Source organism: Lithobates pipiens, unplaced genomic scaffold (genome assembly GCF_037356315.1).
Source record: "Lithobates pipiens isolate NorthernLeopardFrog02 unplaced genomic scaffold, aLitPip1_a1.2 Scaffold_13, whole genome shotgun sequence".
Taxonomy (NCBI): domain Eukaryota; kingdom Metazoa; phylum Chordata; class Amphibia; order Anura; family Ranidae; genus Lithobates; species Lithobates pipiens.
Genome location: NW_027507718.1, coordinates 389,874,076 through 389,897,697, shown reverse-complemented (window position 1 = coordinate 389,897,697; position 23,622 = coordinate 389,874,076). Strand labels below are relative to the sequence as shown.

The following is a 23,622-nucleotide window of genomic DNA, read 5'->3' as shown; positions in this document are numbered from 1 at the left end:
CTGTCTGTGGCAGGTGAACCAACTGTTTTTTAATAAGCTAAGAAAGAGGAAGGCAGCGCTGGAGAAACTGCTTGAATTTGGGAAGCCATTGATCCCCACGGCAGACATCACATATATGAAGGCCAAAATTGGTGGCATGAGGAGCACGTATCTTAGGGAGCGAAAGAAGGTCCAGGATTTCCAGAGATCAGGAGCAGCAGATGACGTTTATGTACCCATTTCTTTTTGTAAAATGAATGATGTTAACTAGATGTTATTATTGATCACTAATTGCTGATTTAACAAGTGGTTTACATATCAATAGACTGTAGTGGCCAAAAAGGATTGGGACAAGAATGAAAAATGCTGGGCTCAAAATGATAGTCTTTTCTATTTGTTAACATTCAATTTGCAACAGTCATGAGCACAGAATTGTGTGTGATTGATGACCAAAAAACAGAAACTATGTACATTTTTCATACACAGGAAAGGCTCAGCCAGGAGGTGGCAGGGGTAAGTGGCAGACAGGAGGTCGACCATCCTCCTCCTCCAGCTTCTGTCACAACTACAACACCAGAGCCACAGCCTGGATGGAAGCGTCTAAGGAAGACAAGAGTGTGATGGCCTGGGTTCAATCTGGTCTGGCAAAAGATGCAGACTGTGGTAAGACCACAGCCTGGGGACTGATATGTCATCTGCTGCTGTTCCTGGTCTCTTGTAGTCCTGGACCAAATTGTGCTCACTATTATATGGACTCCTCAGGCCAACAATTTTGACTGTAAAATAATTGATGTGTGCCCTGGGGTACAAAGGCTTCGCAAATTTCTCCAGTTACTCCAGCATTGCCTTCCTCTTTATTTTGTTATGACCCATAATAAATGGCTATTTATTTTTGACAAATACCTGCCTATGTTTTTTACTTCAAATGGGACAGTTTGTTTGTGAGTAGGCAGGTACATTTCAAAAATACACGTTCAAATTAGCAAGGGACACCAACCTTCTTGAGGTTAAAAAATACAAGATAATAATGGTGTTGTGGTAACTTGACACACCAAACGAAAAACAATATTATGGTGAGCACTAGAAAAATAAAAACAGGATTTGGATAAAAAAAAGAATCTTAACAAAAATTCAAAACATTATTATGGAGATCTGACGAAAAAAAAAATATTCATGAGATCACGAGAAATAATAAAGATATCAGTTTGTGAGAATGTGTGTGAATATCAGCAGCAAAACAAATTCATTCTTCCAGCATTCTAAAGAAGAAGAGAATGTGCTATCTCCATTACGAACGTTAGTTTTACTAGACCGAGAGCTTCCATCTCATAATTGATTCAGATCATGCGTAGAATTTTGTGCGTTGGAATTGTGTACACACGAGGGAAATTTACGAAAACAGATTTTGTTGTCGGAAAATTTGAGATCCAGATCTCAAATTTTTAATTTCCGACAAAAAGCTCCCATCAAACAAATCCAACCATGTGTACGCAACATTATTGTGGTGGACATTTACATTTTACAAATAAAAGATATTGCTTGTAAGAATAAGAATTAAAAAGTTAATTTGATGTGTACAGTTTATAAACAATTGCTTGAATCGTGCAAATTGCAGCCATCGTCATATAAATAATAAGTAGATCAATGTTGTAAACACATTAACATGAAGCTAGAACAAAGAAAAAGATGGTGCATAAAGGCCAGTGGTCATCTTAAAAAAAATTGAAGATGAAGACAGATCTTAAGTAATATGCTACCTGTACAATATTTTTGTTTAATGGAGTAAATATAGTTTTCTTTCCATGTAGACATGGCCACAGGAATTGTAACCTTTCTAATGGCATGTTACTGTAATGACACCTTATTACCAAATTTAGTAAATTCATAAGTCAGAAGATAGGCATTGAAGTGCCATAGTTTAAGGATTGTCAGCTTCTTTCCTGATTTTTCATATTTTCCTTATCCTCTGTGCCAAGACATCAATCTACCCTGGAGGCATATTAGCATGGAACTCTTTATTTACAGGAGTGAATACCGGTCTGATATACAGTTGAAATAAAAAGTATGTGAACCCTTTTGGAATGATATAGATTTCTGTACAAATTGTCACAACAATAGACAATCACAGTCTGCTTAAACTAATAACACACAAAGAATTAAATGTCACCATGTTTTTATTGAACACACCATGTAAACATTCACAGTGCAGGTGGAAAAAGTATGTGAACCCATAGACTAACGAGATCTCCAAGAACTAATTGTAGTGAGGTGTCAGCCAACTGGAGTCCAATCAATGAGATGAGATTGGATGTGTTGGTTACAGCTGCCCTATAAAAAACACACACCAGTTCTGGGTTTGCTTTTCACAAGAAGCATTGCCTGATGCGAATGATTCCTCACACAAAAGAGCTCTCAGAAGACCTATGATTAAGAATTGTTGACTTGCATAAAGCTGGAAAGGGTTATAAAAGTATCTCCAAAAGCCTTGCTGTTCACCAGTCCACGTTAAGACAAATTGTCTATAAATGAGAAAGTTCAGCACTGCTGCTACTCTTCCTAGGAGTGGGTTTCCTGTAAAGATGACTGCAAGAGCACAGCGCAGACTGTTCAATGAGGTGAAGAAGAATCCTAGAGTTTCAGATAAAGACTTACAAAAGTCTTTGACATATGCTAACATCCCCGTTAGCGAATCTACGATATGTAAAACACTAAACAAGAATGGATTTCATGGAAGGATACCACAGAGGAAGCCACTGCTGTCCAAAAAAACATTGCTGCACATTTACAGTTTGCACAAGAGCACCTGGATGTTCCACAGCAGTACTGGCAAAATATTCTGTGAACAGATGAAACCAAAGTTGACTTGTTTGGAAGAAACATACAACACTATGTGTGGAGAAAGAGGCACAGCACACCAACGTCAAAACCTCATCCCAACTGTGAAGTATGGTGGTGGTGGCATCAGGGTTTGGGGCTGCTTTGCTGTGTCAGGGCCTGGAAAGATTGCTATCATCAAAAGAAAAATGAATTCCCAAGTTTATCAAGATATTTTGCAGGAGAACTTAAGGCCATCGGTCCACCAGCTGAAGCTCAACAGAGATGGGTGTTGCAACAGGACAACGACCCAAAGCATAGAAGTAAATCAACAACAGAATGGCTTAAACAGAAAAATATACGCCTTCTGGAGTGGCCCAGTCAGAGTCCTGACCTCAACCTGATTGAGATGCTGTGACATGACCTCAAGAAAGAGATTCACACCAGACATCCCAAGAATATTGCTGAACTGAAACAGTTCTGTAAAGAGGAATGGTCAAGAATTACTCCTGACCATTGTACACGTCTGATCTGCAACTAGATGAAACATTTGTTGAAGTTATTGCTGACAAAGGAGGTTCAACCGGTTATTTAAATCCAAGGGTTCACATACTTTTCCACTTGCACTGTGAATGTTTACATGGTGTGTTCAGTAAAAGCATGGTAACATTTAATTCTTTGTGTGCTATTAGTTTATGCAGACTGTGATTGTCTATTGTTGTGACTTAAATGAAGATCAGATCACCTTTTATGACCAATTTGTGCAGAAATCCATATCATTCCAAAAGGTTTCACATACTTTTTAGTGCAACTGTACACTCAACACTATAATGTTTTACTCCATACTGAGTCTGCAAGAGCCATTCATAAAATACAGGTCACTGTGTGGAGTCTGCAGCATCCCACAGAGAGCTCTCTGCATGGCTTTTAACAAATGGCGGCCCGTCCACTAGGGGCGTATAGATGCCTTCCCATCCATGCGTCTGGTGCCTGATCTACATGCAGGATTCCAATGGGGGGGGGAGGATGTTTTAAGCATGTGATTAGAGCCAGAGGCTCCAATAGACTTAAAAAAAGGATGGTCTTGGGGCGTAGAGCACTCTGCTCTGAGCCCACCCAGTTGTGTTACAATAGCTAATGAATATTTGCTATTGTAACACTGAATCTCCTGCTGGCCAATCAGGAAGCAATTCATGAGATTCATCCCCCGATTGGCTGTAAGCAGATCCTATCTGACTGTCCGGCTTGAGGAGGAGGGAGGAGACACATGAAGGAGAGGAGGGAAAAGACAGAACCGAGCCAACAAGCAGCCCACAGCCCAGAGGGAAGCTGACACCGCCAGCCGCACTGCCCACAAGATAGGGTAAGTGCGGGGCCTGTGACCCCCCAAAAAAACATCTGCCACTGCTTTTGACTCCTCCTACCAGCTCTTTCTTTTTTCCATTTGTTCATTTAAAAGGTAATTCACTGCCTGTCCTTTGGAATACCAAAGCAAGTGACACGATAAACACCTAGGTAAATATGACCACTCTGCTTTATTAAAGGAGTAGTATAGCCAACACAATTTTGGCTATACTTCTATGGATCACAGGAGTTCTATTCTCCTGTGGCTGATGTGACTTAGCAAGTCCAGGCTCAGGAACAGTCGAGGTCCACCCAGATGCCTGGACTGGAGCTGGCTTAGCCTCTGTGCATGCTGCTGAGAACCTGAGCCAGCCCCTCCCACCCCCTCCACAGCCCAGCTCACCAGTGAGTGCTGGAGAGGCAAATCAGAGAGTGACAGTCACCACTCTCTGCACAGACCGAAGGGGAGAACTGAGAGATCAGCAGCGTTTGGTCGCTCGGTTCTCAGGTTAAACCCAGTGGGGACAGATGCAGCTGGGATCAGTGTTGCAGTCATCTAGGTATGATTTTTTTTATTTTATTTTGCTATTCCTGAACTTCTCTTTGAGTTGAACATACCTGGGTTTGATTCAGGGCAAATTCAGTGAACATTACTAAGGTTCTGATGCCAAACCTCAACCCTACTAAAGTCAATGGGAACCAAAGAAATCAGTAATGGCCATTTTCTAGGCTAATAGGCACGGAATTGTCAATGTCAAACAAATGATACAGGGGGCACTTATCTGGGGAACATGTACCAAACAAAAAATGCATTCAACCAGAATATGAAGTGGCACATCTGTACCATGTATACAGCCTACTACAGCAAAACTGACATTTACAAAAGAAAAAAATATATATACCATTTCAATTGTTGGTAAATGCCATCTCCCAGCTACTTCCTTCTGTTTGCAAACAAAGTTAAACGTATTACTGTGAAATTAATGTGTATAAAAACAAAAAAAATTGGTTTGTCTGAAACATACAGAATATACATAAAAAGGCTAGAAATGTCAGTGCATTGTATATAGTTCAAAGACATAAAAGTGAAAAACAATGGATTTAATGCAGCCACTCCGGTGATAATGAAGATGTTTCTCAATCTGTGTTCAGATAGCTAGCCCCCACCATCAAGTGAATTACAAACTCACCGGAACAAATGGCTGCTGTTACAGCAGCATGTGCACCTTTCAGCATGTATGGAAATCTCACAGGAATTGCGTAAGTACAGGATATTTGATGCTGATGTCTTGCCGCAAGTGGTGCAGGACCTACCCTCAAAATTGGTGCGACTCCGCATCTACATCCAATGCCGACAATAGGATGTGACTTGTCATGCGATTTGAAACTATTATATAATTGCATGACAAGTTTCACCTGTGTGACAGGTGAAACTTTAAACACACTTTAAACTAAAGTTTGACATTCTGTTGTGAAATAACCAAATTTAGATCCATCTATGTTCAGCTTAACATATAGATATCATATATCTACCATTCATTTTAATAGTACCACATTAAACATCTCAGAAGGAGAGAAAGAACATGAAGGAGCTGAGCCAGAAGCAAGGGAGGGAGATGGGCAATCCGTGGAGAAAGATGGCCAGTCTGTTCCAGCACAGCAGCAGGAACCCTCTGTTGGGGGTTCACAGGCAACTGGAAAAGGAAAGACCTCAAGTGCAAGTAATGCCACGTACACACGATCGGACTTTCCAGCAGACTAGGTCCCACGGGATCAGTCCAATCATGTGTGGGCTAGTCCGATCGTTTAAAAAAATAAATCCTAGAAATCCTAGAAATAGAACATGTTTCAAATCTTTCCTGCAGACTCAATTCCAACGGACTAAAATAGGGAAAACCGTTCGTCTGTGTGTTAGTCCGACGGACCAAATACGACGCAAGGGCAGCTATTGGCTATTGAACTTCCTTGTTTAGTCCCGTTTACGTCATCACGTTCAAAACAAACGGGCTTTCGAACGGACTTAGTTAGACTTTGTCTGTTCATGTGTGGCCAAGTCCATTCGTTTGGAAAGTCCGTCGGAACGCCGCCGAAAGTCCGTCGGGAAGACCGTCGGACCTAGTCTGCCGGAAAGTCCAGTCGTGTGTACACGGCATAAGATTCCTAGAAAACAAGCCACATTTGAAAATGTAATCATCATTACATTGATCAAAATCAGTCTTGTTTGGCTATGTGTGCACTGTGTATGGATAGAACATCAGCATATGTGCTAATAAAATACATTTTCTTCCAGAGGCTCATTATCAGAGAGCAAGCTCATCTAGAGTCTCTCGCTGACCAAGAAGTGAGGAAAAGGACACAGCCATGATGGCCTTCACAGAAGAAATAAGAAGCTCTTACAGAAAGGAGAGAAGGGATCCTTTAAATAATGCCCATAATGGCAGTGCTGCTTTCCCTTTAAATATATATCATCTGTTAGATAAAACGCATAGCGAGAGGCAGATAGAGGTCCAAATGGCCATTTTCAATTATGGGGGTGCTTGTGTAAGGGCACAGAGGCAGGAAATCCTTTACCAACTATAAGCACAGCCAAATCCCCTCAGGGACCATACTGGCAAGGCCAATTTGAAGATCCACTGATTCAAACTATCCACAGCAGCAACATCAAAGCTATCCACAGCAGTAACATCAAAGCTACCCACAGCAGCAACATCAAAGCTATCCACAGCAAAACCATCAAAGCTATCCACAGCAGCAACATCAAAGCTATCCACAGCAGCAAAATCAAAGCTATCCACAGCAGCACCAGTTCCAGCCACACAGCTCACTACAGCTGCCACCTGCTCCGCACCAAGTTAGGCCACCCGGGCAATCTTTGCAACAACAAAAATAGAATTTAGTGTTTTCTGTTATAGGATATTGGACATTCTCAGGGTGCAACCCACTTCCATTGAATGGAGAATGTATGGCTTAGCCTATTTTGTTACTTTATATTATGTTATTTACACTATGCATATTCAGTTATAGGTATACTTGAGGTCACAATGATCTATATGACATATATATATATATATATATATATATATATATATATATATATATATATATATATATATATATATATTTTTTTTAAAGATTGTTTTTTCAGGAGCAGTGATTTTGAGGCCAGAAGCATTTATCCCCTTTAATGAGCAGGCCATTTTTTTGCGATATGGCACTACGTCGCTTTAACTGACAATTGCGTGGTCGTGAAACACTGTACCCAAACAAAATTTTTTGCACTATAAACAAAGAGTGACAATTTTGAAAAAAAAAACTATTTTTTTCCTATAATACATATCCAAAAAAATATATAAACAAATTTATTCATCAGCTTAGGCCGATATATATTCTTCAACATATTTGTGGTAAAAAAAAAAAAAATCACAATAGGCATATATTGATTGGTTTTCACAAAAGTTATTGTGTCTACAAACTTTGGAATAGATTTAGGGACTTTTATTTTTTATTTTTTATTGTTTTTACTGGTAATGGTGGCGATCTGCAATTTTTAGCTGGTCTGTGACATTGCGGCAGACAAATCTGACCCCAAATGACACTTTTTAGGGACCAGTGCTATAAAAATGCACTGTTCAATGTAAAAAATACACTGGCAGGGAAGGGGTTAACATTAGGGGGCGATCAAGGGATTAACTTTGTTCCCTAGGTGTGTTCTAACTGCCTGGGACATGACAGAGATCACTGTTCCTGATCACTGGGAACAGTAGATCTCTGTCATGTCATCTGTCAGAATGGGGAGCCCCTTTGTTTACAAAGGCAGATCTCCATTCTGCCTCTGTACTAGGCGATCGCGGGTCGCTGGCAGACATCGTGTCTGCCAAACCACAGGCACGCTCCCACAGCGTGCAGCGGGCATGAAAGCACATCGGCACCAGCACATACCCACACGCAACTGTGCCTGTGCGAGCCGCCATACATGTATGGTAATTCCTGCAGGAGCACCAACCTGCTGTAGTACAACTGCAGTAGCTGGTCCTTAAATGGTTAACCACTTCCATACCGGGCCTATTCTGGGACTCCTCTCCTACATGTAAATATCATCATTTTTTTGGTAGAAAATTACTTAGAACCCCCAAACATTATATATATATATTTTTAGCAGACACCCCAGGGAATAAAATAGCAGTCATTTTTTATCTCACACGGTATTTGGTCAACAATTTTTTTAAAGTGTTTTTTTGGAATTTAAAAAATAACAAAATAGTAAAGTTATCCCAATTTTTTTTGTATAATGTAAAGATGATGTTACTCCGAGTAGATAGATACCCAAAATGTCATGCTTTAAAATTGCGCACACTCATGGAATGACGCCAAACTTCGGTACTTAAAAATCTCCATAGGCAAAGCTTTAAATTTTTGTACAGGTTACATATTTAGAGTCACAGAGGAGGTCTAGTACAAGAATTGTTGCTTGCACACAGCGATACCTCACATGTGTGGTTTGTACAGTGTGTATAGCGAGCTACCGGGGACAGGGGCGTTTTTAATTAATTTATTTTTTTAATTTAACTTTTTTTTCTTTTTTTACACTTTCTTTTACATTTGTTTTGATCCCTTTTATTCCTATTACAAGGAATGTAAACATCCCTTGTAATAGGAATCATTCGTGACAGGTACTCTTTATGGAGAGAAGCGGGGTCAATAAGACCTCACATCTCTCCTCCAGGTTGGAAAGCATGAGATCGGGGAAGAAATCCACAATCTCATGCTTACCAGCTGCGATCGCGGCTTTGTTTACATCCGCGGCCTGGGCATGATGTCATAACATTGCACCCGAGCCTCCGATGGTCATAGAGATGAAAGGTGAGCATCTGGTCACCGGAAATCTCGATGGTTGTCTTCCGGCGGCGGACGATTCTTTCTCTGGGTGCCACCGCTATGATCATTCTAATGGTGCACAGAATTGCCGACCAAAAACTAGGCTATCTGAATGATGCCTGTAGCTGCAGGCATCATTCAGATATTCCCACTGAAAGTCATATATGACGTCTTTGAGTGGGAAGTGGTTAATAATGCTTTAAGTGCAACAATAAAAATGAAAAATGACTTTAAATATAGTGCTTGGAGGGTCCCCTTAATGTGCCTGTAAAGGTGCGCATTTGTAGCATGCAAAAAACACGCTACAGCAAAAATTTGATTTCTAGGAAAAAAGGAAAAAAAGGTCAAATCCCACTTAAAATTACTCACGGTTACAATTACAGGCACCCGGCTATTGAAAAACAAACAAGAAAACAAAAAAAAAGAAAACAAAAAAAAACAAAGGGCGTGGGGTCCCCCCCAAAATCCATACCAGGCCCTTATCCGGGCATGCAGCCTGGCAGACCAGGAAAGGGGGATGGGATGAGCGAGCGCCCCCCCCCCCCCCCAATCATACCAGGCTACATTCCTGCTGGGGGGTGGGTGTTTTGGGGCAGGGGAGGCTCTGCCCCCCACCCTAAAGTACCTTGTCCCTATGTTGATGGGCTGTACCTTTACCCATTCACCAAAAAAAATGTACAAAAGTAATAACCACAAAAAACAGTTTTAAGCAAGTCCTTTATTTAAAAAAAATAATAGTGTCCTTTGATGTATCAATCACGTCACCCATCCGACCCAAGAAAAAAAAATCCAAAAGGTTCTCGCCTCCTGGGAGGCCTCCCATCATATACTCACCCTGCACTTTGGCATTTCTTATATAAAAGGGGGTGGGGTCACCCAGCTATGTTACACAGTGGCACCACCCTTCTGACGTCTCATGTGGTAGAGTCCCCCCTGCACCAAGCTGTCAGCGGGGAAGCCCATTGACAGCTGATGACTCATCAGTTGTTAAGGATGCTGCGGCCGGATTCACGACCTCGCTCCTTAACAACCAGCTTACACTTATCCCTGATTGGGCAAAGCTTTGCCCAATCAGGGAGCAGAATTCACTGTGCGGCGGTCAGTGCATTGCAGGGTGTTTGTCAGTCACCAACTCTATGCTCTGCTCCTCCAGCGCTCAAGGGAGCACCAGGCTGTGGAAGGGGTAGAAGCTGCTGGATCAGGCTTTCAGTGGCTCACTGAGAGGCTAAGCCAGATGCCAGCCCAGGCACTTGGGTGAGTTCTGACTGTAAAGTCAAGATTGATCCAGAGCATGGACTGTCTAAGTGATGTCAGCTGACAGCAGGCTTTAAAAATGGGTCACAGGAGTGCAAAATGAACTGTACTCCTGTGATCCATAGGAGAAGTATGGCCAAAAAGCTTTAGCCATACTTGTCCTTTAACTTGTTTTTATGTTTCATTGAAGAGTGAGTGTGTATGTGATTGGCTTGTAATCCAAATAAAAAGAAAACTGTGCTCTGGTTTTTTTGTTTGTTTTTTGTGGGTTAGAGTAGAAGTGTACCCTTCTATAACCTCCTACCCTAACATTTGGAACACAGGCATTATGACACAGGTTTGGTAGTGTTAAAATAGTGCCCTTACTAAAAGTGAGTGCCATTTGGAGGAATAACACAAAACAAAGAAGAGCAAGGGTAAAAGCCTGTGCATACACTGGACATTAGCGAAACAGGTGATTGTAACCTAGAGCTCCTCCTAAGTCATTGCAATGACAAAGTTGCTTATAACCAGGGCAGCAGATTACTCCAATGGATTCAGGGAAATAAAGTATGACCTGTAATCATTGCTCTCAAATGGTTACATGTTGGTGTCAACATTGACATCAGCTATGGACAAACACTGTTAAAATTCAATTTAAAAAAAAGGTTCAACCCATTGAAATCATTATCCCCAAATTCTGGCCCATATGGAGCTCAACTGTGTTATGTAACTTTGCAAATCAAAGACAAAAATAATATGTTTGACAGTCCCAGAATAGATACTGAAATAACCAATGCCTTTCTACCACTTCATTTCCTCTGAAGTTCTGTAAAGTGACCCTTGAAGAACCCACAGGAGTTTGGTTTAAATAAAGGCGATTGAAGTTTCTGTGGAAAAAGGGTACTGGATCAGGTCAAACCACATGAGATTAAATTATCTTCACTGAGTCTCTTTAAAGGGTGTTCTTCACAGGTCAAAATGGCACTTAGAAATAAAGAACTAGGCTGAACATAGACTGCACTTTTTAGATCTGTACCTCCGAGCAGAAATCAAAGGTAGCAAAAAAAGAAGTGAGCCACATGACATACAGCTTAGTAGCCTAAAAACACCTAAAGAAAAAGGTATGTTCTTTCTTCTTATTCCTGAATTTTTATTGATCTTTACCAAATAGTGTTTTTGTAGAAAGGGAAAGCTGTGTACAGGGTCTTGACATTTTGTACAGACGGCTGATTTCAGACATAAATATATATAAAAAAGGGTATGATCAAGACATCACAGTAATTCTCAGAAGTATTATTTGCATATTCTTCTTTTCTGATTTTTATACATAAAAAAAATAATTTAGGTAACAGCATGAATCAACTTCATTTTTTAGGAATCTGCTGCTAAAAAGCAGACCCTGCCATGCAGTAGTAGAAATATCTAAGAGGCTGGATTAATGTTACAGAACTATTACAGTAGCATGAAAGAGAACCTGTCATGTTGTCCATGTAGAGCAAAGTAGCAGGTTCTTTTGTTAGGACAGGCACCAATGCAGTCTCAATAATATGTATTATTATTATTATTAGTATTTTCAGGTGTAGGGAGTCATGGTATGCAGTGGTTGGGTTTGACGAATAGGGGCCTGTCACAAGAGGGAGGGTAGAAAGTAATTTGTTTTATGTCGGTCAGTGTGGGAACTTACATAGGTTTGACTCAGCATACCCATATGCCAATAGAGTAGTAGAGGAGCTCAACAAAGTATAGGAGAATAGGATAAGTGACATATTCTCTTTAATGAGCTTTCACTATTGCATACAAAGTGGAAATAATACATTAACTTTATTATTAGTTCTCTATGTATGTACATTGCACAATGGCAATACAGCATTCTAAACATTGACTCCTCCATGTCTGAATGAATGCCTGTATAGAACGTAGTTTATATACAACAGTGATTAAAGCAGGGGTCTCAAACTGGTGGCCCTCCAGCTGTTGCAAAACTACAAGTCCCATGAGGCATTTCAAGGCTGACAGTTACAAGCATGACTCACACAGACAGAAGCATGATGGGACATGTAGATTCGCAACAGCTGGAGGGCCGCCAATTTGAGACTCCTGGATTAAAGAGTATTACTCACGTGTGCACACAGTGGGCAGCTGTTACTATCCATTGATTGCTGATAATAGATCCACCGCATACATGTCTGCTGTTAGAGGGGTCTAGCTTGATGTGCATGCTCACTTGCCATGGCCATTCCCCTACAGAACTGCTTTTGCCACCTACAATTCTGTTCTGTACATCAGCAGGTTGTCCACATCCTGAAAGATAATGGAGGAAAATTCTAAATGTTTATCCATTATGCATTTTTTTTTAAATATTTTTTATTGAACTCTCTAAGGAAGAAAATTCAAACTAATTTAATCCAGTCCACCCAAAGCTGATATTTGTCTTTTGCATAGATATTGACAGTTTGATTTCCACAATTTAATTTCCATCTCAGATATATAAAGAGGATGTTTTACCACCTGGATTCCTAGGGGCACTCACTCTACTGTGGTCATAGCAAGTGGGCCTCACACCCCCTACACCCCCTACAGCTTGAGGACTGAGCTCCTTTTTGCTGCAAGATGAGGGGTGAGACTCCATAGTTAAAACTAGTGATATGCTAAATTTCTACTGGAATTCATGGCATAGGTATTCAGGAGATACAGGATCTTAAGATCGTTTGTGTGGCTCTGGAACCACCACACTGTGAAGACCTTAGTAGAGTTCTCAAAGGTACATGCTCTTACAGATATACAGCAAGAAGAAATGGGGTATCTGAATTCTTTAAATTTCTCAAAAACAGCTGTTAGCTAGCTGGAAAGGCATTTGCAGTGCATTTAATTAGGATAGTACTATGAGAGCTGCAGTTGTGAACTTGTGCAAGCTCTGAGACTGTCATGCTGATCCTGGCTTCAATACCCAGTGAGTAAAGCTGGCTACATTAATCAAGTCATGGCAGGTTCAACAGAGACCAGCTGAATTTTGATCCATGTATGGGTAGGGTGGTTGTACAGAAGTCGATCTACCAATAGCCATGTTGGATTTCACCTCTCATTTAGCACTGCAGGCTGATCAGTGTATTCTGATGGTGGGGATGCCTCCCCACTGTCAAAATACAATATACAATCTAATAACAATTGAGTGTGTGGAGGGGGGAATGAGGTCAGTTTTTTTCTTTCAACCTGCCGGTTTAACAAAAAAGGTATCATCTATGGGCTGCTGTAGTCACTGGACTCAAGCACAGAGAAAGACAGAGGACAACAAAGGCAGAATTTTCAGACTTTACTGGCTGCATGCTCACAAAAACTTTTAGCCTCCAAATTCTTCCATTAACACTAGGTAGTAATACTAAGTACGCATCTAAGGCTGACCTAGTTAACTTTTATGAGGCTTTAGTTAGCCTTGCCACATATAATAATAATAATGCCGTGTACACGCGGACACGATGGGAGCTTTTTGTCGGAAATTCTGACCGTGTGTAGGCTCCATTGGACATTTTCCATCAGAATTTCCGACACACAAAATTTGAGATCTGATGTCGGAAATTCTCTGATCGTGTGTACATAATTCCGAAGCACAAAGTTCTACGCATGCTCGGAATCAAGCAGATGGGCCACACTGGCTATTGAACTTAAATTTTTCAGCTCGTCGTACGTCACCGCGTTCTTGAGGTTCGGAATTTCCGACAACATTGTGTGACCATGTGTATGCAAGATAAGTTTGAGCCAGCATCTGTCTGAAAAAATCCCATGGATTTTGTTGTCGGAATGTCCGATCGTGTGTGCGTGGCATAAGAGTTATTATTACCAAACCCTCCCCACCCATTCATACCTGCCCATGAAATGAATTCATATTACCTCCAACTGTTTTGCTATTACACAATCTCATTGAGAATCCAGAAATCCCTCCTTTGCCATGTTCAATTGCTGTTGGTAGCCCATTAGAAGACATCTTTAAATAGCATTTGCATCTTGGGGAGAAAAAAATATAAGACACTATGAATATTTAATTCATATAGGAGCATAACATTTATGTACAAGAATCCTAGATGTAAAAAGAAAATGTGATTCTTCAGATTCATTCAGTGCCAGTAAAACAGAGGGAAGAATTTGACTTGATGCTAAGGAAAACATATACTTATTTAGGCACTCTGGGAGAGGGCTATGTGTTGTCCTAAAGTTGAATTCCCAGCAGACACCTTAATGCACAGATGAAATACAGTACATAAAGGGGGGGCTATTTTTCCTGTTAAAGGATTTTTATTTCCTGTTACTTAAGTATTGGTATTTATGCAGCTCTATCGCATAGCACAGACGGGAGGATGACACGAACTACTTCTGTTACAGCTAGAAACTGTACCAGGGATGTAGAGGTGTCCTCCCTCCATCCCCACCTGCTAATTGAACCTTGAAAAAGAAGTAATAGACTGATGAGGTCATCTGTATGCTTATTCTGTTTTATTCTTCTATCAGTATGTGCCTTTTTAGCACATTTTGTTCAAACACACTTGTTTGGCTCCTAGTCCTGCAGCACTCTCTTCACATCTGAGTGCTCCTGTATGAGGATTGCAAGAGGCTGATATCGTATGATACCAAGTTAAATTCAGTTACTTCATGAATCACTTTTAAATTGTTACTAAACCTAGGACTAGGGATGAGCCGAACACCCCCCGGTTCGGTTCGCACCAGAACTTGCAAACGATCCCCGCGTTCGGTACGAACGTTAGAACCCCATTGAAGTCTATGGGACTCGAACGTTCGAATTGGAAAGTGCTCATTTTAACGGCTAATATGCAAGATAGTGTCCTAAAAAGGGTTTGGCGACCTGCCTCCTGCCTCAGGGGACATGGGTCACTGCAAAAAAAAGTTTTAAAAACTACCGTTTTGGCGGGAGCACTGATTTTAATGACGATTAAAGTGAAAAAAAAAAAGTGAAATATTCCTTTAAATATGGTGCCTGCGGGGTGTCTGTAGTATGCCTGTGAAGTGCCACGTGTTTCCCGTGTTTAGAACAGTCCCTGCACAAAATGACATTAAACGGAAATAACACCATTTAAAACTGCTTGCGGTTTTAATGTTATATCTGGTTCCTGCAATATGGTTGAAAATCATTGAGAAACATGGCATGGGTAGCCCTCCCTGCCCATTACCAGCCTATTTGGGTCTTGTACGCATATTAAGGGGAACCCCGTACCCATATTAAAAAAAGGAAATGCGTGTGGCCCCCAGGCCCTATATACTCAGAACAGCAGTATACAGGCGGTGCAAACAAGACAGGGACTGTGTAGGTTTGTTGTGTTAAGTTGAATCTGTTTGTCATTTTCAACCGGTACATTTTTAAAGTGTAGCTCCAGTCAAAAAAACTATCTTTAAGCTTTTTGGAAAACATAGGGAAGGGTTATCACCCCTGTATAATTTGTTTTGTCGTCCATCTTTTTTCATCTCACTTGCTGCTGTCTCCTTGCGTTTGCAAGTAGGAGATGTTTGTAAGTTGGATGTTTGAAAGTAGGGGCCTGCCCTATATTATAGCGGTATGTACTGGGTACAGAGCACGCAGACAGCACGCACTCCTAACACTACTGACTGCAAGCTCTATTATTAACCACTTGTTAGCCCAATGTTTGCATAAAGTGAAAGATGAAGTTATGCTGAGTAAATAGATATCAAACATGTCACTCTTCAAAATTGCACATGCCCGTGGAATGGCGCCAAACGTCGCTACTTAAAAAATCCCCATAGGCGACGCTTTAAATATTTTTTTACTGGTTACATGTTTTGAGTTGCAGAGGAGGTCTAGGACTAGAATTATTGCTCTCGCTCTAACATTCTCGGCGATACCTCACATGTGTGGCACATGCGAGCACATGGGGACATGGGCGCTTTAATTTTTATTTTATTTTTTTATTGTTAATTTTACTTTATTTATTTTAGTTTGACATTTTTTTTCCCAAAAATATATTTTTGATCACTTTTATTCCTATTACAAGAAATGTAAACATCCCTTGTAATATGAATATGGGGTGACAGGTCCTCTTTACAGTGAAATCTGGGGGGTCAATATGACCCCACATCTCACCTCTAGGCTGGGAAGCCTGAAATAAAAAATAAAAAAAAGATTCTGGCTTTGATCGTACTGGCGAGTTGGTAGAAGCACCGGAGGGCGGTGAGGGGTGGGGGGCGTCTATGGCTGGGTATTTCAGGGTATCACCGAGTATGGCTGGGTATCTCTGAGTATGGCTGGGTATGGCAATTTATGGCAGGGTATTACAGAGTATTGGCGGGGTATTGGCGGGGTACTACAGAGTAATAGCAGGGTACTGCACTGCAGAGTAATGGCAGGGTACTGCACTGCAGAGTAATGGCGGGGTACTGCACTGCAGAGTAATGGCGGGGTACTGCACTGCAGAGTAATGGCGGGGTACTGCACTGCAGAGTAATGGCGGGGTACTGCAGAGTAATGGCGGGGTACTGCACTGCAGAGTAATGGCAGGGTACTGCAGAGTATGCACTGGTATTGCAGAGTATTGGCAGGGAATTGAGGGGTTAAATTCGGTGAGCAGCGATGTGGGCACTGCAGATGCAGCCCACATCGCTGCTGACACCGATCTCTTTCCCCTCCGCTGTACCGATCGGTACAGAAAGGGGAGGTAGGAACAGGCGTCATAACATGACGCCGGTTTGTTTCCAAGTGATCACTCCGTCATTTGACGGAGCAATCACGTGGTAAACGGCCGCTATGAGCGGGCGTTTACCGTGATGCGCCGGGTCCTATGGACCCGGCGGTCACGGATGCTCTCGAGTGCGCACACCTCGGGGCACGCGAGAGCAGAATTCTGGGAGGCCGTTAATTAACGGCCTCTCTGAGTTAAACAACCGCCCTGAAGCCGTTAATCGGCAATGGGCAGTTGTTAAGTGGTTAAAGCTAGATCACTAGCTATATAGGTGAGGTGAATATAGTGGTGTATACTGCAGTCAGGGCACAGACAACAACCACTACACAGCAGCAAGATAGGAAATCAGCCAAAAACGATTGGTGTGTACTGTGTTGAAGGTACACAGAACACCCACTGCTTCAGATGCAAAGTAACACACTACAGGAGGCCGCCTTAAAGGCGGCCTTATATAGTGTGGGGCGTGCACTACACAGCCTGAGCTATGATTGGCCACAGGCAGGATGCCTGTGGCCAATCATGGCTCTCCTCGCTGCCGGCGCTGCGATTGGCCAAGCATGCGGGGTCACAGTGCATGCTTGGCCAATCATCGGGCAGCAATGCACTGCGCCAACGCAGTGCATTGTGGTCCGCGTGCGCGTCACTCGAATTTTGACGCGAACGGCCAAAACGTTCGGAATTCGCCGAACGGCCGAACGGCCAATGTTCGAGTCGAACGTGCGTTCGACTCGAACACGAAGCTCATCCCTACCTAGGACCCTGCATTCACAATATCTGTTCTCCCGCAGTACAAAGAATATGTAAATGCAATTGTTTTAGTAAATATAAACTGCTAAATACCTTTTTCATCAGCAGCTAGAGCAGTCTTGTGACTTCTATCAGTGCCCACTCAAGCACTGGCCAAAGCGTGTAGGAGGAGTTTTCTGACTGTGCTATGATACTGCAGGAACCCTGACCCTCTGTCTGGACAGTACCGATTGGCCCTGTGCTGATCACATGCATCCTCATGAGAAAAAAAAAACCTCTCTAGCAATACACAGCAAACTGAGCAAGTGCAGCCTGACTCTATAGACTCTGTTATCAGGAAATGATTAGGAGTCAGTGGAAGGAGGGGAGCATCAGAGAAGCCAGGATCAAACAGCCTTTTTACACAATGTAGAGGATTAACCCCTCAGATTCCACAGTGAGTATAACAAGCATGCTTTACTACATATATACAGACTTATTTTACTGTTGTGGTTCTGCACTCATTGGTTTAGTGACACTCTAATTTTAATTAATATCTAGCTTAAATAATGTGTGTCTTTAATATGCACTGGAAATTCAACTTTAATATAAAAATAACTTCTTACTTGTTTTGGCTGCACTCTGACTGAACTGGTCTATAGGTAAAGAACTGACAACGTATGTTGTTGGTGCAAAGTTGCTGACAATCTTTTTCTCCATTAACCACTTCTACATGCAGGTCAGTGCCAGCAAAGTCTGCATTGGAAATTACTGGCAATGGGCAAGCTAGAAAGAGTAAAACATTAAAAATTAAATTTTTTTTTTTCAAAATGCAGTAAAACCATGGGACTGTTACCTTTTAGTCTGCTTGTAAAAGTTATAGAGTGTTGGCTTAAAACAAACTGTTCTGTGTATACAGAAGATACACAGCCATGTAGTGGGATAAAGATATCTTAGACAAACAGGCAGACTTGACTGCACTCATTGGTTGTGCGACAACATGGCAAATGAGATATATATGTTGACATATGTATGCTCTGGGGGGGAATTCATGCATCATACAATCTAGAAGAGAGTACAACTGGGAAAGTCAATGATTGTTTTTGTAGATCATAGATTTAATAAGAGAAAAAGAGAGAGCGAGAATGAATCTTACCTTAAGACTGGGTTCACACAGCCAAACGGAGTGGCTCACAGCAGGGGCCCTGTGTGTCCCTTTTCACGGTTTCAGGTCCAATTTCTTTCCAAAATTTTGGCTGAACTTAGGCCTGAAATGGACCAGAAGATGCACAGGACTTCTGTGCAATTTGCTCCACAGCCACCCTGAAGATTTGTGAACTTGCTCCATTGAGAGCCGATCACAGTCTCCTGAAATGTGAATTGGATGCATGGAAAACCTGCATCCAATTCGCAATAGTGTGAATCCAGCCTAAAGCATTAGTAAGACTTCATATTGAATATGCAGTTTTGTTTTAGCACCAAATCAGTGTGTGGAAATAAGAAAGACTAAACTAATAAAGGGTATGGAAGACCTTAGATATGAGCAATACTGAATGTATTCTCCCTTGAATTAAACAGACCATAAGGCAGCTTTAAATGACATGGGAACACTCTTTATTATAACCCCCACCGCTGGCAGGGTCAATGGAAATAGACAGGTCTCCCTTACCTGATCAGAGTGGTGTATTTTTTTATATTTGTTGCACTACTTTTATATAGACAGGATAGAGGGATGAGGATGCAGGATATTCAAAAACACAAGCGGGTACAGGAGGACAGATTCTCAATCAAAATCCTTGAGTAGCAACCTTAAGTATTGCTGGAGGTAAAGGGGACAGCCAGCTAATCTGAGACTCTGTAAGAACAGTCACAGTCCTTGTAGCAACCTCTGGCATCTATCCTCAAAGCACAAGCACACCTGGAGCTCTAGGTAAAAGGTTCTAATCATATTGGTCAGTGGCTGCCTCCTAACCATCTCACCTGCAATATTATTCAGAGAAAAGGTTAACTCTCCAGTTTAACTTCCACAGATAGCATCTCCCAACATGTTTCTTTAAGTCCAGGCTTCTCCAAGGACCTCAGACAAGCACATGCTAAGGCCTAACAGCAACAGCTTTTCTGTAACACAAGCTGCCTCCCAGGGGGACAGGCCCCAGAAGAGAGATCTCTGATAAGACCCTGCCAAACATTTATCTTCTCCCAACCACACCTTCTGGGCATCCCTCCCAGGGAATGGCTGAGGTTAGATAAATATTCATAACCTAGTGGCTAACCAACCTTCTCTATTTCTGGAAGCTTCTTCCAGAGGCAGACAGGAGCGATTAACCACCAGGCTTAGGGATAGACCTGACCAGACCTTAAAAATAAATTGCTGCTCAACTAGTTACAGCAAAGCCAAAACTAAATGTATCCATACTAGGGCAGATGCACTACATCATCATATGGTGTACCAAAATACACAGCTTTTGGTGACCTGTAAAGATTTTTTAAGCCATTTCAAAGACATTTGCAATTTTAAGGATTGGCACATTTTGTATCTATTGTTAATTTATTTTTACAACTTTGTTTTCAGTTTTGACATAAGGTGGTTTAAAACAGAGCCAATTGGGTATGCTCTGGCTCAATTAACATACAAGTAGAAAAACAAAGAAAACATAAATAAAAGGCCTAACATTCCTGTGTGCTTAACTTAATTCAGTAAAGTGAAATATGGAAGTAGCGCTTGTAGCATCCACAGTAGTACTTAATCCTCTTTCTAATCCAGGTCAGAGTCATATGCGGTAGACTATGACAAGGCAAACACCACCACTACTGGAGTCATCAGTAACCACTAGGGATGAGCCGAACACCCCTCGGTTCGGTTCGTACCAGAACTTTCGAACGGACCGCAAATTCGTACGAACGTTAGAACCCCATTGAAGTCTATGGGACTCGAATGTTCGAAATAAAATGTGCTAATTTTATTGGCTAATATGCAAGATACTGTCCTAAAAAGGGTTTAGGGACCTGGCTCCTGCCCCAGGGGACATGGGTCAATGCCTAAAATGTTTTTAAAAATGCCCTTTTTTGCAGGAGCACTGATTTTAATGACGATTAAAGTGAAAAAAAAGGTGAAATATTCCTTTAAATATCGTGCCTGGGTTGTGTCTATAGTATGCCTGTGAAGTGTCATATGTTTCCCGTGTTTAGAACAGTTCCTGCGCAAAATGACATTTAACGGAAAAAAAAGTTATTTCAAACTGCTTGCGCTTTTAATGTAATATCTGGTTCCGGCAATATGGATGAAAATCATTGAGAAAAATGGCATGGGTAGCCCCCCCTGCCCATTACCAGCCCCTTTGGGTCTTGCACGGATATTAAGGGGAACCCCATACCCATATTAAAAAAAGGAAAGCCGTGGGGTCCCCAGGCCCTATATACTCAGAACAGCAGTATACGGCGGTGCAAACAAGACAGGGACTGTGTAGATTTGTTGTGTTAAGTAGAATCTGTGTGTAATTTTGAATTGGTACATTTTTAAAGTGTAGCTGCAGTCAAAAAATCTATTTTTAAGCTTTTTGGAAAACATAGGGAAGGGTTATCACCCCTGTATAATTTGTTTTGCCGTCCGTCTTTTTTCATCTCACTTCCTGTTGTCTCCTTCCGTTTGCAAGTAGGAGGCGTTTGTAAGTTGGATGTTTGAAAGTAGGGGCCTGCCCTATATGCTCTGCAGAAATGACGGAACAAGGTGTTGGTGTTGCCACAACATTGTAAGCCCTCAAAGTGACTCTTGGTGGGCGCTGGAGCGCCCTGCTGTGAATGATTATATCAAGAATTGTAATTACATGCCATTGTTGAACAGTGGTAGAAAAATTGGGCCTTTGGTGGTTGTGGTGCTGGTGCCACAGCACTATAAGTCCTCACAGTTACTCTCAGTGGGCACAGGAACGGGCCCTGCTGTGAAATATTATATCAAGAATTGTAATTACATGCTCCTGTTAAACAGGGGCCGAAAAATTGGGCCTTAGGCACTGGTGCTGGTGCCACGACACTGCAACCTCTCCCATATACTCTAGTTGTAGTGCAGGAATGAGCCCTGCTGCAAAGCATTGCATCAAAAATTGTAATTAAACTCCCCTGTTAAACAGGGGCATAAAAATTGGGCTGCTGGCACTGGTGCTGGTGCCACGACACTGCAACCTCTCCCATATACTCTAGTTGTGGTGCAGGAATGAGCCCTGCTGCAAAGCATTGCATAAAAAATTGTAATTAAACGCCCCTGTTAAACAGGGGCAGAAAAATTGGGCTGGTGGCATCACCCAGAACCAAAAATGTCCTTCCAACATATCAGCGGAGGAGGAAGAGGATAGACAATCAACATAACAGGACAGTCACTCAGCATCAGCCTAGGCAGTCTTGAAGGGACGTGATATTTCAAAAAAATTATTCGGTTACATCAGCTTCAGGTGCTTGGTAGCTCTGGGTGATCCAAGACTGATTCATCTTGATGAAGGTCAGTCAATCAACTGAGTCGGTGGGCAGGCGCACCCTGTGATCCGTAACAAAGCCACCAGCAGCACTGAAGGTGCGTTCTGAAAGAACGCTGGATGCAGGACAGGCCAGTAGCTCAATTGCATACTGTGCAAGCTCTGGCCAGTGATCCATCCTCAAGATCCAGTAAGCCAGAGGATTTTAGGTGGGAAAGGTGTCCAAGTCTGACCTTGCTCCTAGGGATTCCTGCACCATGTAAATCAGACCCTGGCGATGGTTGCTGGAACCGATCATACATTGGGGCTGCGGACTAAAAAATTGTCTGACCGCATCGGTCAGACGGCCACCTTCTCCACCGCTCCTTCTGACCGATGCCTCAGCAACATGTTGTCCATGACCAGGAGTTTGTAACCTCCCAGTCTCTTAGAACGCGTTGCACAGACCTTTCTGCAAGGCCTCCCAGAGATGTCTCATCCTCTACTCCCTCTGTGATGGCAAGATAAGGTCGGCAACCTTACCCTTGTACCGTGGATCAAGGAGAGTGGCCAGCCAGTAATGGGCCCTCTCCTTGATCCAAAGAATACGAGGATCCTTCCGCTGGCTTTGCAGGATCAGGGAGGCCATGCAGCGTAGGTTAGCTGAGGCATTCGGTCCGGAGTCCTCTGGGTCACTAAGGACAACATGATCCGCAGCTACCTCCTCCCAGCCACGTACAAGTCCACGGGTTTCTTGGGACTGTAAATCATCCCTACAAGACTGCTGCTGCTGCTGATGCTGAGTGCCAGCCTCCACCTCCATGCTGACACAATCATCCTCCTCCTCATCCTCTTCCTGTGTGATGGGTGGCACAGCAGGAACACTGTCTGGATAAAGGGGGCCTTGAAAGGCAAGGAAGTCCTCCTCTTCCTGCCTCTGTTCTGCCTCAAGTGCCCTGTCCATTAGTCCACGCAGCGTATGCTCCAAGAGGTGAACAAAAGGTACAGTGTCACTGTTGCATGCACTGTCACTGCTCACCATCCTTGTGGCCTCCTCAAACGGTGACAGGACAGTGCATGCATCCCTGATCATGCCCCACTGGCATGGTGAGAAAAAACCTGGTCCTGGTGCCGTAGTCACACAGGTACTCATTGATGGCCCTCTGCTGCGTGTGCCGCTGCAGCATGGCCAATGTTGAGTTCCACCTGGTGGGCATGTCACATATAAGGTGGTTCTTGGGCAGGTTCAACTCCTTTTGGAGCTCAGCCAGCCGAGCACAGGCATTAAATGATCGGCGGAAATGCACACAGACTTTCCTGGCCTGCTTCAGGACATCCTATAAGCCCGGGTACCTGCCCAAGAACTGCTGCACCACCAGGTTAAGGACGTGAGCCACACAGGGCACATGTCGGACGGCGGAGAGGAGGTTGGTGCCATTGTCGCAAACCACCATTCCTGGCTTAAGCTGGCGTGGCGTCAACCACCTCTCGGTCTGCCCATGCAG

The 23,622-nt window shown here is 42.6% G+C and overlaps 1 protein-coding gene across 1 annotated transcript in view; it reads right to left on the bottom strand.

The window, feature by feature from the left end:
* KLKB1 (kallikrein B1) overlaps positions 1-23,622 on the bottom strand; it is a 136,423-nt gene that overhangs the window by 54,989 nt on the left and 57,812 nt on the right. Inside the window, exons 9-11 of the mRNA XM_077477356.1 lie at positions 18,299-18,458; positions 14,134-14,246; positions 12,369-12,549 (exon numbers count right to left, since the gene is read on the bottom strand). Coding sequence (XP_077333482.1) covers positions 12,369-12,549; positions 14,134-14,246; positions 18,299-18,458 — 454 coding nt within the window. The remainder of the gene's footprint in view (positions 1-12,368; positions 12,550-14,133; positions 14,247-18,298; positions 18,459-23,622) is intronic.